We start from the raw sequence: 15,633 nt of genomic DNA on the forward strand, positions 1-15,633 counted from the left end.
CCAATCCCAGGCTCCCCATTCTCCTGAGAGCAGCCCCTACCCAGCCCCATAAGTCGGTCCTAGCACCAGGCCCTAGCCCCCTCTTCCTGCAGCCTGAGCCCAGGCTGTCCAGGGAGGCCTCAGGGTCTGTGTCTAGCCCCCACCAGTGGCCCTTGCTAGGTGGGGGACGTCAGCACAGTGCCAGCAGAGAGGGGAGAGGAAGTCAGAAAGGTAGGGGGGCATGTGAGGACCGAGGGGACTTGGGGCTCATTTTCGGTTGACATTTCGGTGTCTCTACCCCCAGGGGCGTCGCATGGGCTCCACACACACTCATGTCTTTGATTCCAGCTTTATTGGAGCTGTTGCTCCCCTTCAGGGAGGCCAGACACAGCCCGTCAGAAACCCACTGGCTCTCCTGAAGTGGAGGCATTGCAGGGACACGCAGCACCTCAGCCACTACTGCCCCGCTCGGGCCACACTGACCCCCTCACCCAAGGGAAGGGCTGTTGCTGACAGACTGTAAGGGAGGGCGGGGGGGGGGGTCTCGGCGGAGCGCTCGGCGGCCGAGGGACAGTGCGTATGACTCGGTGGCATCAGGGGCCCCGAGAGTCTGTTTCAAGCAGAAGGAGGAGCCTGTCTCAGGGGACAGCACGTGGCCATTCCCCCCCTCCCAGTACCCAGTGTAGGTCACAATAATTTAAAAGACACTATAGACATTTTGACACTATATAACAATATAAGTTAACCAGGTTCCTTGGCAGAGGACACCGGGCCTGTGGACTCGGGGTTGTCCTGGGACCCAGGGGGTAGGGACGCAGGGGGGCATTCACGTTGGCCTGGAAGTTCCCAGGACAGCAGCTAATGGAGTATCCTGGCATCATGGGAGGCACACGGGGTAGGCACCAGGGGCCAGACAGTGTCACTCACCCCAGGCTAATGTCCAGCCCACTTGGCTGGACAGTCACCCAAGGACACACTTCCACGAGTTTCTGGGAGAAAATACCCTAAATTCAGGGTGGGGGGCACATGGTCAGTGGAGGGTGCACCAGAATGCACACCATGCTTGCTGGCAAGTGACTTCCTCTGTGCCTCAGTCTCCCCAGGGAAGGGTGGGAGCGTTCTCAGAGGACACCCCCAGCCCTGAGATCCAGGTTTCTGACTTCTTTCCATCCCACACATGATTTAGAACCGAGCTGGACCCCTTCTTGTTCCTGTCTCCCAGGTTTCAGGGTGAGTCGGACTTCCAGGGAGGGTCTGCATGGTGTGGCACCCTAGGGGCGGTGTCTGGAGGGCAGACATCTGCTAGGACAGCAGTGGGGCCCTGGCAGAGTGAAACCCTGGATCCAAGTTTTCTCAGCATTGGGGTCAGAGTGAAAGGACCAGGACTGGGCAAGGAGGCCACCAAGAAATCCTCAAAGGCACCCTGGGGGGTGGTGCAGACCCCAGCGAGGCTGGCAGCAGGGTTAGGAGTCCTGGACTGGGGCTCAGGCTGCCCAAGCCAAGGCAGGAACCTCCTCTCGTGGCCTTGAGGTCCCTGGCTAGTGTTCCATTCTAGGCCCCAGGGTCCCCATCTGTCAAATGAGGCAAACACCCTAAACTATCCCTGCCCCACCAGCCCACCCCTGGCACAGCACTATCCTGGGGATCCGGGCTGGCTCCAGGGTGGGAAGGGGCCTCTGTAAACTGGAAGGTGCCAGGCTGGCAAGGGGCTGGGAGGGCAACAGCTTTAGGGAGGGGACGAAGCACTCCTGGAACCTGACACGGGTGGCATTTTCATTTGTTTGATATGATTTTCTAAAAGAAACAAAGGAGGCCGGAGGTCCCTGTCCGGGCTCTCCAAGAGGCCCTCTTGGAAACGTGTTAGCTGCCAAGCTCCTGCCCAGCTCACCTGGGGACAACACTCACACGGCCACCTCCCCCAGAGCAGAGCTAGGAAGGTGCCGTGCACAGGGACGCTCCCGCAGGTCGCGGAGAAAAAGCGGAGGGCCGAGAGGCAATGTGTTAACACAGAGTACGGAGTTAGGACTGGCTAGGCCTTAGTGCTAAGAATCCTCTTCTGGTACTAAGAAAACATAAATAATTTTTGTCAACATCTGCCCAGGGCCCCAGTGGCTGATGTGGCCTGGGAAACAGTCTCGCATGGGTCTGGCCATCATGGCATTTCCAAGTCTGAGCCACCAGGCGGGGGAGGAGGACACTCAGAGTCTTATCACTTTGCTTTCCGGTGGTACATGTGTCCTTGAGATTCACTTTCCCAGAGAAAAGAAAAGGAATTCACTGGGCCTCGTCAAGGACACCAGTGCCATTGGCCTTGCCTTCTTGGCTGGTTTATGGGCACTGTTCTGCCATAGGGAGTCACAGGAGTGGCAGGAAGGAGACCCTGGGGACAGGGAGAGGGTGACGGGCCCAGTGGGAGCCATTCTGCGTCCGGCGCCCCCACCTTCTCCAGCCACCTCTGCCCCCAGCAGGCCATGTGCAGCAGGGAAGGCAAGGAGCCCGTGTGCAAATGCCGCCGGGTGGGGCTGCCGCCGGGGTGGCCGCCGGCTGCTCACTTGCAGGTGAAGACCTCCGTGCGCTCGCTGCAGGTGTTGCATTTGACGAAGCAGCACCAGTGGAACTTGCAGTTGCACTGCCAGACCTTGGTGTACTGGTGGGTGTTATAGCCGCGGCCGCAGCACATGGTGTCGCAGCCGTCGGCCCCGGGGGAGGTGCGGTTGCACAGGCGGCCCTGGGTGCCCACGCTGCCCGTGGCGGCGTCCTCCTCGCAGTAGTTGGGCGACTTCTCGATGTACACCAGGTCCGTCTCCATGGGCTTCTGGTAGCTGCGCAGCTGCTTGATGCGCAGGAAGGTGGGCTGCCGCAGGCGGCTGGCCCGCACGACCTCCACCTGCACGGCCGCGTTGTACTTCTCCTTGAGCAGGTGGCCTACCTCCCGGAACTTGGGCAGCGTGGTCCAGCACGTCTTGGTGGTGCAGGAGCCCGACACGCCGTGGCACTTGCACTCCAGCTTCATGCGCTCCTCCAGGACCTGCCGGAGACAGAGCAGAAGGGGGCTGAGAATGGGCGTAGCCGGGGCCTGGCTGCACCCCTGCTCCCACCTCCAGCCTGACCCCACTCTTCCCGTTGTGTGACCACAGTCTCCTCATCCGTTAAAGGGGGCTGCTGGCATAGGTCCCTACTGCACAGGGCCTCGTGAGGGTCCAGAGAGAACACCCAGAACTTGGTGGAGCTGGGCATATGTTGATCAAATGTGTTTCATTAAATTCTCATAACAACCCTTCAGGGAGCTGGAGGTCAATGCACTGGGAGGAAACTGAGGCTCGGGGCACCGTGGGGCTGGTTGCAGGCCCCAGGGCAGCAGGTGGTGAAGCTGGTGCTTACACCTGCCAGGCTGGGGAGCAGGTGCGTCATTGTGGTACCAGGCCCCACAACAGTGGGTGCTTAATAGGTGCGGATCTCTCACCCGTCACTCCCACTCCCTGCCCTCATGCCTGGTGTAGGGCCTGGCATGTAATCGGCACTTAATAAATGGCTGTTCAGTGAAAGACCAGCGTGCACACGGAGCTGTATGCCCCACGTTTGCTGAAGGACGGAGGGGGAGGACGAGCGGGAGGTGAACACATGGGTCAGTGAGGCCCAGGCGTGCTGTCTGCTGGGACGCCGTCGCCAACCCGTGTTGTTCTTTCTCCCCAGCTCCAAGCGAGATGGGTGCAGCCCTGTGTTTTCCTTGGGCCTCCCTCCCTGGCCCCGGAAGGCCGATTCCCAGAGCCAGCCCTGACCCCAGGTACTCATTTACCCGGATCGAAAGGGCCCTGCCAGCGGGGCCTGATTAAAGATGGGGAATCATTAGCTGCGGCCCACGGCTGCCGAAGGGCCATTTGTCAGCTGTCCTAGCTCCCCCTGGCCTCACTTCCGCAGCCCAGCCCTGAAGGAACTTGGCTACTCTCTGCCCCGGGGCCAGAACCCAGCCCTGGCCCAGAGGAGGAGACCCATAGCGAATGAATGAATGAAAAAGAGCAAGAGGAACATCACACAGGCCGGTGGCTGTCCCGGTCTCTCTTCCTGCCCCAGTCTCATGGGACCCTGGACTTTGGTGAGGACGTCGGGGGCTCACAGTCTAGTGTGGGAAACAGGGAAACCGACACACAAAACGGCAACGTGCAGGGGCTGTGAGAATCGAACCCTGCCCAGGGGGAGGGTGTCTGGGGTGGAGGGCTGCCTGGAGGAGGGGGTACATGCACTGGGTGTCCATGGAGGAGCAGGAATTCATCAGACAAAGAGGAGGGGTGTTCCAGAAGGAGTGCAGCAGAGCAAGGCCTGGAGAGCTGTCACCATCACCACAAAGGAAGATTTGGACTAAATGAGCATCACATGGGTGCAGGGTGGGCCCTGAGGCTGGTGGCCTGGAGTTTGGAGGGTGGGGTTCTCTGCTCCTGCATGGATGACATCCTGGCGTGGAGAATGGAGAGGGAGGAGGAGGGGAGAGGAAGGAGGAGGGAGAGGGGGAAGGAAGGTGAGCAGGCAGAGGTGGAGAGGGACAGGCTGACGCTGTATTAGGAGAGGGCCAAGGAGGGGAGGCCCAGGGGCCCGGAAGAGGGAAAGGGGGCAGGTTTGGGGAATATTCAGAAGTGGAATTGCAGGGCCGTGGGGTGTCTGGCTTGAGGGCACAGGAGTCTGGTCTGCGGTCTGGGGGGAGGGGGACACCCCCTTCCGGGGAAAGCATATCTGGGCCTCCTCCCTGCTTCCTGCCCCTCCGCACTCCTGTCCATCACAGTCAGACACGCCTTTCCTCCCTCACCCCCACCCCATATTCATCTTTGCTTGGACTCTCCCCTCCCCTGAAAGCCATTCCCTCCACTAACCTGCCCTTCAAGGCCTGGAAACTTCCCCTGCCCTGGCCACACTGCCCACCGAATATGCCCCTCAGACCAGGAGGTGACCAGATGAACGCCCCTCTCAGAACCTCTAGCCGGGGAGCAGTTCACCCCACCCCAGGCTGTTGGCCCAGGAAGATGCCTCCTTAGATGGGTCGTGATGGCCAGAGACTGGGCAGGGGTGTCCAGGCTAGAGGTTGTGCAGGCCAGGTGGTCCAGGCTTAATTGCCAGCAGGGTGTTCACTTGGCCTGGTGAACAGCAGCTGCCTCCCACCTCGCTGTGCCACCTGCCCCGAACCCCTTCCCTCTGCCCCATCTTCCCGTCCCGTAAGCCAGACAGCCTGCCGGGGGACCCTGTGTAGCGAGGCCAGTGACAGTCAGCAGATGGAGCTGATTGGGCATCTGTTTGCAGAGCCAGGGGCCGCATCCTCGCTTGGCTGGGTCCCCCGGGCCTGAGCCGCTCCTGGGAAGTGATCACAGGATTCAAGAATGTGCCGTTTCTGTCTCCAGTGCCCTCAAGATAAGAGCGACAGCGAAGGTGGCGCCAGCCCCACTGCCCCAGAAAACCACCTGGGAGGGTGCAGGGTGACCGGCCCTGCCCTGAGGAGCTGGGGGCTGAGCAGGGTCCTGCCTCACCCTCGGTCTCCCACTCCTGCTGCCCTAGGTGGTGTGGGGGTGCATGGGGGCTCCAGGAAAGGGCTGCCTTGGGGTTCTTTCTGGAATAGGCGTGCCCACACTCTGGGAACAGTGTTTAGTTATAGCCAGGTTTGGAGAGTCACAGGTGGCTGCACTGAAGTCCCGAGGGAGCCTGGGGTCTGGCGGAAGCAGATAGTGGGCAGGTCTCCACGCTCAGCCTCTCTGACCCTGGACAGATCCAGAGCCATGTGCCAGCCTTGGGTGGGCTGCATAGTGTCCCCCTAAAATACGTGTCCATTCAGAACCTCAGAATGTGTGTGGCCTTATTCAGAAATAAGGACTTTGCAGATGTGATGAAGGTAAGACCTGAGATGACATCATCCTGGACCAGGCTGGATCCTGAATCCGAGGACACATGTGCTTATAAGGGACAGAGGAGGAGGAAGAACACACAGAGCAGAGGCCATGTGAAGACAAAGCAGAGACTGGATGACACGGCCACAAGCCAAGGGACACCCGGAGCCCCCAGGGACTGGGAGAGGGAGCACGGCCCTGCCTACTCCTGGATTTAGGGCTTCTGGCCTCCAGACTGGGAGAAGAAATTTCTGTTGCTTTACGCCACCCAGTTGTGGGACTTCGTGTGGCATCAGTCAACTTGCTTTCCTTCTGTCTTATTGAATTTCATGGCTCTGAGGAAGTGGGAGGGGCAGAGGCAGGCCTGTTCGCTCCGTAATGGGGGCCATGGGGCCCCAGCACTGGGGTGACCCATGAAGGTCTGGACTCAGTTCTTATGGAAACGTTGAAAGCCATGCCCCATCCCACCGCCCTGATAATCTCCGTGCTACTGGGAGGAGAAGGACCCCGCCCCCCAGGGTCACGGTGCTGCCAGTGCCTTTGGCCTGGTCCAAGAGCTCAGACCACCTTGGGTGCTATCAGCTCCCTGCGGAGAGGCAGTGGGGAGCAGGAGACAAGGTGCATTGCACCCACTGTGCAGATGAGGAGACTGAGATTCAGGTCCGCACAGACCGTCAGGGACAGCACTGGCGGCTGACCACTTTATAGCCCTTTCCTACAGTTGCCCTGTCCCCAACGGGTCCTCAAACTGTTGATCCGCTCGCCCCCGATGACCTGCTTCTCCTCGGTTCACAGAATCTCTGTTCAGGGCTTCACCCCTGTCTCACCCCTCCCCCAAGTGCTGACCGTCCTCTGTCCTGGACCCCATCCCCAGCCTCCCTGTCCTCCTTCGCCATCTCCCTCGGGGCCCAATCCTGCCTCTCTCCATTTCCGGATGCCTTTTTACTACTTGTCAGTATCCAAGCACCCCCGACTCCCATGCCAGGCCAGCCTTGGGGTTCACACAGGACCTCAGAGCTGGATCAGACACAACCCTGGGCCTCAGGCTGCTCAGCCCCACTCTCCCTCAGGGGCCTGCAATGGCACCTGTGCCCAAGAGGCCCAAATCCAGCCTGACTGTCACAATCCTCCACCACAAGGCCCATCCAACCATGCCAGCCTCCTCGCCCACTCCAGCCACCCTGAGCTGGGCTGATGACCTCAGCGCACTGCACACGTGACCTGAGCCCCCGCTGTGTCTTTGTCTTTTGATGGTCCCCTCATCCTTCACATCTCTGCTGCTCATGCAGACACATCCCCATGGAGCAGTGACCAGAGCTCAGGCCTCGGGGCCACCATGGCTCTGCAGCTCACTTTGGGCCCCACTGTCCTCCTGTGTAAAATCGGGACAGTGAGACCTTCCTCCTAGGGGTGTGGGAAAGCCCCCACTCGGGACCTAAGCCACTACAGAGGCTCCAGGGGCAGTGGTTCCATTGAGGGCTCAGCTAAGCTTCCTCTTGCAGGCAGCCCTCCCAGGGCCTCCAGGTAAGTGAATCTCACCTCCCTCTGCCCTCCCAGACATAGGTCTCGATCTGCCTGTGCCCAGAGAATGGTGTCTCCATACTATCTGTGAGCTCCTTGGAGGCAAAGACTGTGTCACTCGTTCCGTCATTCACGTGTTCATTTGACAATAATAACCACCTGCTGCATCGCAACCCCAGAGCTACAAGATGAAGTCAAACCCTTGGCCTGATGTTCAAGGCCTGTTTGGGGCTAGTCCCTGCTTACGTCTCGAGCCCTGTCTCGCCCACCCCTCCTGCTCCCCGCAGCCTGAACCATCTGTAGCCCTGACCCCCATCCAAGTGCCAGCTCCTTGTCTCGGCTCTGCCATGTCCTTCAAGGCCCCACTTGGATATCACCTCCTCCACGAAGCCTCTGCTCCCCTTCCCGTCGGTCCAAGGGGCCCTGCACCCGCCATGGGGACTCAGTTGGTGCTGGAGGAGCTCCCACGGCCAGGGTCTTGTCTTAGTCCTTTCTGTCCCCTATGCCCAACCCAGCACCTCGTACAGAGAAGGGGCAGGGAGCGTTTGTTGAGTGAATGAATAAGTAATCAGTCGCCTCAGCTATGGTCGCTGGGACAGAGGGCAAATCCAACTCCTCTTTGCCTGGAAAGGCAAGTCTGTCCCATGCCTGCAGAACCCCACAGGCCCCGGTGCCCTGGGTGCAGCCCCCAGGGCTGGGGAATCAGACCCAGAGAAGCGTTCTGCTCTGCTGCCCGCCCTATCTCGGGCCATCTTGCCGCCATGGCGGCTGCTCCTCCCAGCCCAGTATCTGGGGCCCTCATCTCCCTGAGGCAGGGCCGGCCGCCCTGACTTCCTCTCCAGTGTGTCCCTGCCTGAATGTCCTCCATTATCACGCACCACACTGCATCCCACCCCACACATGAAACAGCTACTCCTCAAGACCCCCAGCTCAGTTTCCACCCTTCCCTAGGCTGCGCCTCCCTCCTGGGAACCTCCTTTCCATGAGCCTCTCATGGCAATCTGAGCCAAAGGCCATCTCCTCCAGGAAGCCTTTCTGGATATGTTGGCATGATCCTTCTGGGACCAGGACACACATTGGACTGTGGCCCGAAAGTTCCCCCCCTGCCCTTGAGCCCGAGCCAGTCCTGGTCCCACCCTGCGGGAAAACAGGGCCCCTGTCTCATCCCTGCCTCCCACCAGCTGGGGGGACACCGGCACACACCATTCCTAGCCTCAGTTTTCATACCTATGGAATGGGAACAGTAAGGCCCGCCTGCTGGGAGGGTCACTGGTGACAGCCGTGCTCAGCACCACTCACCCCGTACCTTCCGGGTTTGGGTTCCCAATTCTCTCTGCTAGGAGAGGCTCGCAAAGTTCAGGGAGGTGGAGACACCGGGAACCAGCGTCCACGATTGACACCTGCCCCGCTACGCCCCGCCCCTACCACGCCCCGCCCCGTGCCCTCCCAGCCACGCCCAGCTACGCCCTGCCCCGCCCCTTGCCGGCCCTACCTTCTTGCCGGCCCTACCTTCCTGCCGGCCTCGTTGTTGTGAAGGTTCATGAGGCGCCGTGCGTTCTTCTTGATCTCGCGGGCGTCCACGAAGCGCCGGGAGAAGTCAATGCCGTAGCGCACGTCGGCGGAGCAGCCGCCCCACTTCCAGCCCTCCGCCTGGTTGTAGTAGCCCTGCTTCTCGCGGTCGCACCCGCAGTTGCTCAGGTTGCCCTGGCTGCAGGCGGCGGTGACGGCATGGGCCACACCGGCTGCGGTGATAGCATACGTGAATGCGGCCTCACGGCTCCCTGCGGGGAGGGAACGATGCAGACGGTGAGGCCCCGCAGGTCTCAGCCTGGTGGGCTCAGGGACCCAGAGCCTGGCCAGGGTTCTGCTGCTGGCCGGCTGTGTGACCTTGGGCTTTGCACTTGCCCTCTCTGAGCTTCTGACTCAGGAAAGTGGGGTCCACACCTCTGCCCCCTTCCTTCTGCCAGCTTCCTCATGAACCAGCCAGTTCTGCTGACCCCAGTGGGGGCATCCTACCCCATCAGCCAGGAACCAGGCAGAATCCATACAGTTTGGAGCCCACTGGCCTCTTTGTTGCCACCTCCCTCTCTGACCACCCACCATCACCCCATCACCAGGCCCTGGCCTCCTGAGTCTCCCGTCTCCTCCAACACCCCAGCCTACCTCAGGGGCCCCTGAACTGCCCAGACCTACACGCCAGTCCTCCCTTTCTCCCTCGCTCCCAAACCGCCCCCCCACCCCCCACCCCCTTCACCCTCCCAACCCCCGCGTCCAGCCACCATCCCAGAGGAGACAGTGAGACCTTTCTCCCAGGGGTGTGGCAAAGCCCCCGGCTCAGGACCCAAGCCACTACAGAGGCTCCAGGGGCAGTGGTTCCATTGAGGGCTCAGCTAAGCTTCCTCTTGCAGGCAGCCCTCCCAGGGCCTCCAGGTAAGTGAATCTCGCCTCCCTCTGCCCTCCCAGGCATAGGTCTCTATCTGCCTGTGCCCAGAGAATGGTGTCTCCATACTGTCTGTGAGCTCCTTGGAGGCAAAGACTGTGTCACTCGTTCCTTCATTCACTTGTTCATTTGACAATAATAACCACCTGCTGCATTGCAACCCCAGAGCTGAAAGATGAAGTCAAACCCTTTGGTCCCTACCCTCCCTGCTAGGGGTCAGTGCATGGCCACCTGGGGACCTGCCGACCGCACAGGCTCTGCCCCAAGGGACCTGCACCGCTCTGTAAGAAGCCATCTCTCAGCACAGACAGTAAATGGCTATTTGAGGAGCCAATGAGGCCGGCTGGCCAGGGACTCCCAGACAGACAAAGGGACAAGGACAGGGAGAATATGGGAATCGACCTCCTTGGCTCTAAAGTAGGTCAAGATGATCAGAAGGGGAAGTCCATAGGGTGTGAAGTGGGTTATTGAACTCCTTGTTTGTATTGCCCAAGTCCAGCAGGGCCTGCCGACAAGCTCACACACCGAGGCTGCAGCAATAAACTAGGAGGGGGATTCCCGGAAAGGAGGTGACTACAGAGGGGCACAGGGACTCATGGAACCCCAAAGGATGCCCTAACCTGCTTCTGTGGTGGGTAGTATAGGAAGGCTTCCTGGAGGAAGTGACGTCTTAAAGTCTGGGTTAGAAGTATGAGTTAACTCCCTGTTGAGTGTGTGTGGTGTCAGTGTGTGTGTGTGTGTGTGTGTGTAGTGTGTGCATGTATGGTGTGTCTATGGTGTATGGTGTAGGCAGTCCTGGCCACGCCTAGATGTGAAACAATTTGGTGCTGCTAGCACTGGAAATATGAGGTCAAGAATAAAAAAATAAAAAAAAAAAGAGGTGATTAAGGTCTGAGGGAGCCAGACTGTGGCAGGCCAGAGATGTCCTGTGAAGCAGATGGCACTCTGTGCAGGTGCTGGGCCAGATGCTGTGGGGTTCGAATTTGAGAGCTCCCTGGCTACACAGGGGACGGGGGTTCTGGGACTGTTTAGAAAGCACGTCAGCAGAGCTGTGGTCATCACCACTATCACTCACCAGCTCTCATGGCTCACCAGCACTCGTCTAACCCTTCACGTTCATTCTCATCAAACTGTCACAACAGTCGTACGAGGTTTCATTATTGTTACCGTCTCACAGATGAGGATAATGAGGCACGGAGATGAGGTGTTAGTGGCTAAAGCAGGATTTGAACCCAGGCGGTGGAATCAAAGCCCAAAGAGGCAGGGGGAGGGACTTGAAGCCTGGGGCTCAGGTCATTGGAGGCCATCCTGCCCCCAACTTGGTCTCTTTACTACTAAGTGACCTGGGCAGGAGGAGACAGGAGAAGAGGCACACGCACGCAGCCCCCTTGGGGAGGAGATGCTACATTTGGGCCGTCTGTGGGCCTTGGGCCCAGGGGGATGGTGGTTAGTCAGCAGGTGAATGCTGGATGGGAGTTGCGGGAGACCCAACCGGTCTCAGACAGGGAGCATGTTACAAGCTGGGCACCCAGCAGAGGAGGGTGGGCGGAGAAATGTCAGACGATTGTGAAATCCTGCCAAGAGGCCAGGCCAGTGGAGTGAAGAGTCCCCACAACCAAGCCCTGCCTGAGCAAGGATGATGTGGGCGTTCCCTCAGAGGCCTGGAACCTGCCCGTGACCCTCTTCTTCCCCAAATACCAGTCTTCCCAACAGGAGCCAGCTGGGGGACTCCCATGTCTTGCTGTCCTGACGCCCCCAAGCAGGAAGCAGGCTACGGAGCTGGGCCTGTGCATTTGGAGGGCATTTCATGGAAACCTCCCTCCCGTCTTTGTGTGAGTTCCTGCTCCCACCTGGCTGTGCCCATACCCGGCTCAGACTCTCAGTTACTCATCAGTTACTCACCGGGCTGCCACTCCCGCTAATTCCTTTTTTATTTGGTTTTAATGAGCCAAACCCTCTTGTCTCGCCATGGAGACAAGGTGGGGGCTACTGCAAGAGAGGCGTAGTTTGGGGAGAATCCAGGAAGGTGATGTTAGGTCCTGGATTGAGGGGTTCCCATGCACCCACTCTGCATACGCATCTTGTTTAATTCTCACAACAGCCCCATGCAGTGGGGGTGACCACACCCCAGTGTCCAGACCTGGATGCTGGCTCAGAGGGCTTCATAATCTGCCCAGGTCACAGTATGCCTGGGCGTGGCGTGACGGACAGGGTCCCCTCCCAAAATCACTCAAGGGCCGTTTGGCCAGTCTGCGGAGAGCTGCCTGCATGTCCTCCTCTGGGGCAAGCATGAGCGAGGGCTGAGAAAGACCACCCTCCAGCCCGTGGGCCTTGCTCAGCAACCATCACTGGCTCCCAGGTCTCAGAGATGACCTCAAGGCCTGACCCCACCTGTCAGCACCCACCACTCCCTGCAGCCTCGTTGGGCTGGATGAACACATGGCCCACCTGTGTGCAGGAGCAGCTGCCCCCAGAGCACACCACTCCTTGAATAGAGGAACAGCCTGGGTCTCCACCTGCCCTGGTGGACGCCAGCCCTCCCTCTGTCTGGAGCACCCACCCACATTCCCACATGTCTGCAGCTCACCCACGCTCCTGACACTGCTGGGACAATCCCCTGCTCCCAGCAGCCTGGTCAGGGTGAGGCGCTCTCCTCTGGGCTCTTACCAGGTACCCTGTGGGCTGCAGAGGTGGTGGGCAGGATCCACGTCTTCTTCTTGTGTGTACCCCCACCTAACATTTCCTGAGTCCAAGCAGACCTGGGGCTGGGGCTTTAGTCCCATTGCCGCCTTTTATCCCCATGACGACCCATAAGATAGCCCCTCATGAGGAGACCATCTCACAGATGGGAAACTGAGACTTGAAGGCGGGAAGTCATTTGCTCCAGGTGGTAGTGGCAGCAGCCACCTGAGCTCAGCAGCTGTTTCCGAGGTGCCTGGTGATGGGGGTGGGGAGTTGGGTAAAGGCAGCATGGATGGTCTGTTTGGGGCTAACGCTATCTTGGGGGCACATGTTGGTCTCAGGAGGCCTTGGTGTCTGTGGTGGAATCAGAGCCCTGCCCAGCACAGACTTGCAGCCCTGCACACTGCAGTCAGCAGCAGCATTGGCTGTACCCCTGGAAAATGCCAAAGACAGGCAGGCAGGCAGGTCACACATTGGTCACCCCCGACCCCTCGGCCCTCAGGAGCCCTGGGTGGGTCCCTGAGCACACCGGCCCTGACGCAGGGCCCAGTGTTTCAGGGACCGTTTGTCTCTGGTACCTGGCAGGTCAAGGTAAAGACCGTTAGCTCTGAAGTGCCCCTGAACCAAGGGTTCAAGAAAGAGGGGATGGGGAGGGGTGTGCCAAAGGCTGGGGCAAGCAGAAGAGCACAGGACCTGGAGTCTCACACCTGCTGTGTGGCCCCAGACAAGTCACAAGCCCTCTCTGAGCCTCTGTCCCTATTTGTCAAGTGGGGCTCCAAATACTCACCACACTGCGTGGCCCCAGGAGCAGCCCTGAGAGCAAACAGGACAAATGGACATCGGCCTCCCCTCCCCGAGTGGCCAGCAGGCCAGGGATGACCGAGCATCTCTCTGTGCTGGTCCAGAGCCTCCTCCCTCGGGCCGACCCAGTCAAACCTCCCCAACCACCCTCCATGCATATTCTGGGTAAATCCAGAACACAGAACAGCAGAGCCCTCAGAAACCACTGCCACGTGGGTAAACTGAGGCTCTGGGCCATTCTGGGCCCATCCGGCTCTGCTCTCTCTTTCCTATGGGTTATTCAAACTCAAGCCCTCACTGACCCTGCCGGGCTCCAGGCTCAGAGGAAGCAGAAGCAGCCCCCGCTCTGCTCCATGCCCTCGGCAATGCCAGCCAGACCCACCACCCAGGGAAAGGGGGCCTAGTCTACCCATCATCCCCTCACCCCGACCCCAAGCAAGATTCTGGGGACCAGGCAGATCTGTGTGAACAGGACCTGGAGGGGCCAGGATGCCTCCTGAGCAAATCGGGGCCTGGGCAGAATGGAGCCCCCCTTGTCCTAGGGCAGAGCTGGGGCTGTGCCCACCCCTCATGCCAGGGGCTCCTCTCACTGTCCACTCAACACGACTTGCCCCTTCCTAGCATCCACAGGGGGCTGGCACACTATTTTTAGAAAGCCACAAAAAGCCATAACTGAGCGCAAAAATGACCCGATTAGCAGCAGGCCTGGGAGGGAGGTAGGAAAGGCACTTGGTTCCCTCTTAAAAGGGGAGCCAGGAACCTCAGTGCTGGGGAGGGCCTCAGGCACCATCCAGTACTACCCCACAGGGACCCTGAGGCCCAGAGAGGGGTACACACTACCCGAGGTCACACAGCGGCTCAGAAAGTGGGGGAGCTCCTGACATTCTGATATGACTGAGATCTGGGACACACATGGTCCCAGAGAGGGGCTCAGAGTCTGACACCTCAAGTTTAAGTCCAGACCCTGAAGTTGGCCAGTTGGGTGACCTCGGACCAATCAAGGGGCATTTCATTCTCAGTTTCTCCACCTGCAAAATGAGGATAATAGTGCCGATATGGCCAAGTCACTGTGCCAGATGGGCCCACGTGTGGTCCCAAGGGGGCAGGCCTGGCCCCTGCACAGAGGGTGGCTGAAATGACCCTCATGCCCACACATGTGACACACACAACACACGGGCTCTCCATGGGTGTACACACGTTTGGGCTTCTGTCTGTGTGGCCCTGTGTGTGTGTTCTCATGTGTGTGACCCTGGGCATATACCTGGGCGCACGAATGTGGTTGCTATGAATGTGAGAGAGTATGCACACCTGAGTCTGTGCCCGTGCCAACACAGTTCCATTCATCCTGCCTCTCTGCCAATCTGTACTTGCCCCTTTCTTGAAAAGCAAACAAACACACAGCATTTTCTACAATTCAATAATAAAAAAAGCAAACAACCCAATTAAAATTGGGCAAAGGATCCAAATAGATATTTCTCCAAAGATATGAAAATGGCCAATACGCACATCAACGTCACTAGCCATCAGGGAAATGCAAATCAGAACCACCCAGAGATAGTACTTCACTCCCACTAGGATGGCTAGTATAAAAAGACAGACAGTAACAAGTGTTGGTGGGGATGTGGAAAAATCAGAACTTCCTACACTGCTGGGGGAGGTCAAATGGTGCACCTGCTATGGAACAGTTCGGTGGGTCCTCAAAATGTTAAATATAGTTACTGTATGACCCAGCAATCCCCCTCCTAGGCATATACCCAAGAGAAATGAACACACGTTTCCACATGACTTGTACCTGAATAGTCAAGGCAGCGTTATTCACAGTAGCCAAAAGGTGGAAACATCCCAAATGTCCATCAATGGAAGAATGGATAAAGAAAATGTAGTATGTGCGTACGTTGGGATATTAAGCCATAAAAAGGAGTGAAGCACCGAACTGACACACATTACGGCATGGACGGACCTGGAAAACACTGTGCTCAGAGAAAGATGCCAGACACAAAAGGTCACTCGCCGTGTGATTCCATTGATATGAAATGTCCAGAATAGGTAAGTCGATGGCGAGAGCAGATGACTGTCGCCAAGGGCTGGAGGGACTGGAGGATGACAGCTAAGTGGTACGGGGTTTCTCCTGGGGGTGATGAAAATTTTCTAAAATTGGCTGTGGTGATGGTTGCACAACTCGGTGAAAACACTAAAAACCACTGAAGCACACGCTTCAAGTGGATGAATTGTACGGTATGAGAATTACATCTCAATAAAGCTGTTACAAAAACATACAGCATTTGATGGTTTTTAAGGGATTGCATACAACTTGTCCTACTTGATTTAAATCCTCACGGGGGCCCC

The 15,633-nt window shown here is 58.5% G+C and overlaps 1 protein-coding gene across 5 annotated transcripts in view; it reads right to left on the reverse strand.

The window, feature by feature from the left end:
* Positions 1-312: 312 nt before the first annotated feature.
* Positions 313-15,633, reverse strand: part of WNT7B (Wnt family member 7B) — a 50,277-nt gene continuing 34,956 nt past the window's right edge. For all 5 annotated transcript variants that reach the window (XM_019739269.2, XM_019739268.2, XM_074326562.1 and 2 more), the window contains exons 3-4: positions 8,874-9,145; positions 313-3,007 (exon numbers count right to left, since the gene is read on the reverse strand). In XM_019739269.2, the coding sequence (XP_019594828.1) occupies positions 2,528-3,007; positions 8,874-9,145 (752 nt within the window). In that variant the 3' untranslated portion in view covers positions 313-2,527. The remainder of the gene's footprint in view (positions 3,008-8,873; positions 9,146-15,633) is intronic.

This window comes from Rhinolophus sinicus, linkage group LG02 (genome assembly GCF_036562045.2).
Source record: "Rhinolophus sinicus isolate RSC01 linkage group LG02, ASM3656204v1, whole genome shotgun sequence".
NCBI lineage: Eukaryota > Metazoa > Chordata > Mammalia > Chiroptera > Rhinolophidae > Rhinolophus > Rhinolophus sinicus.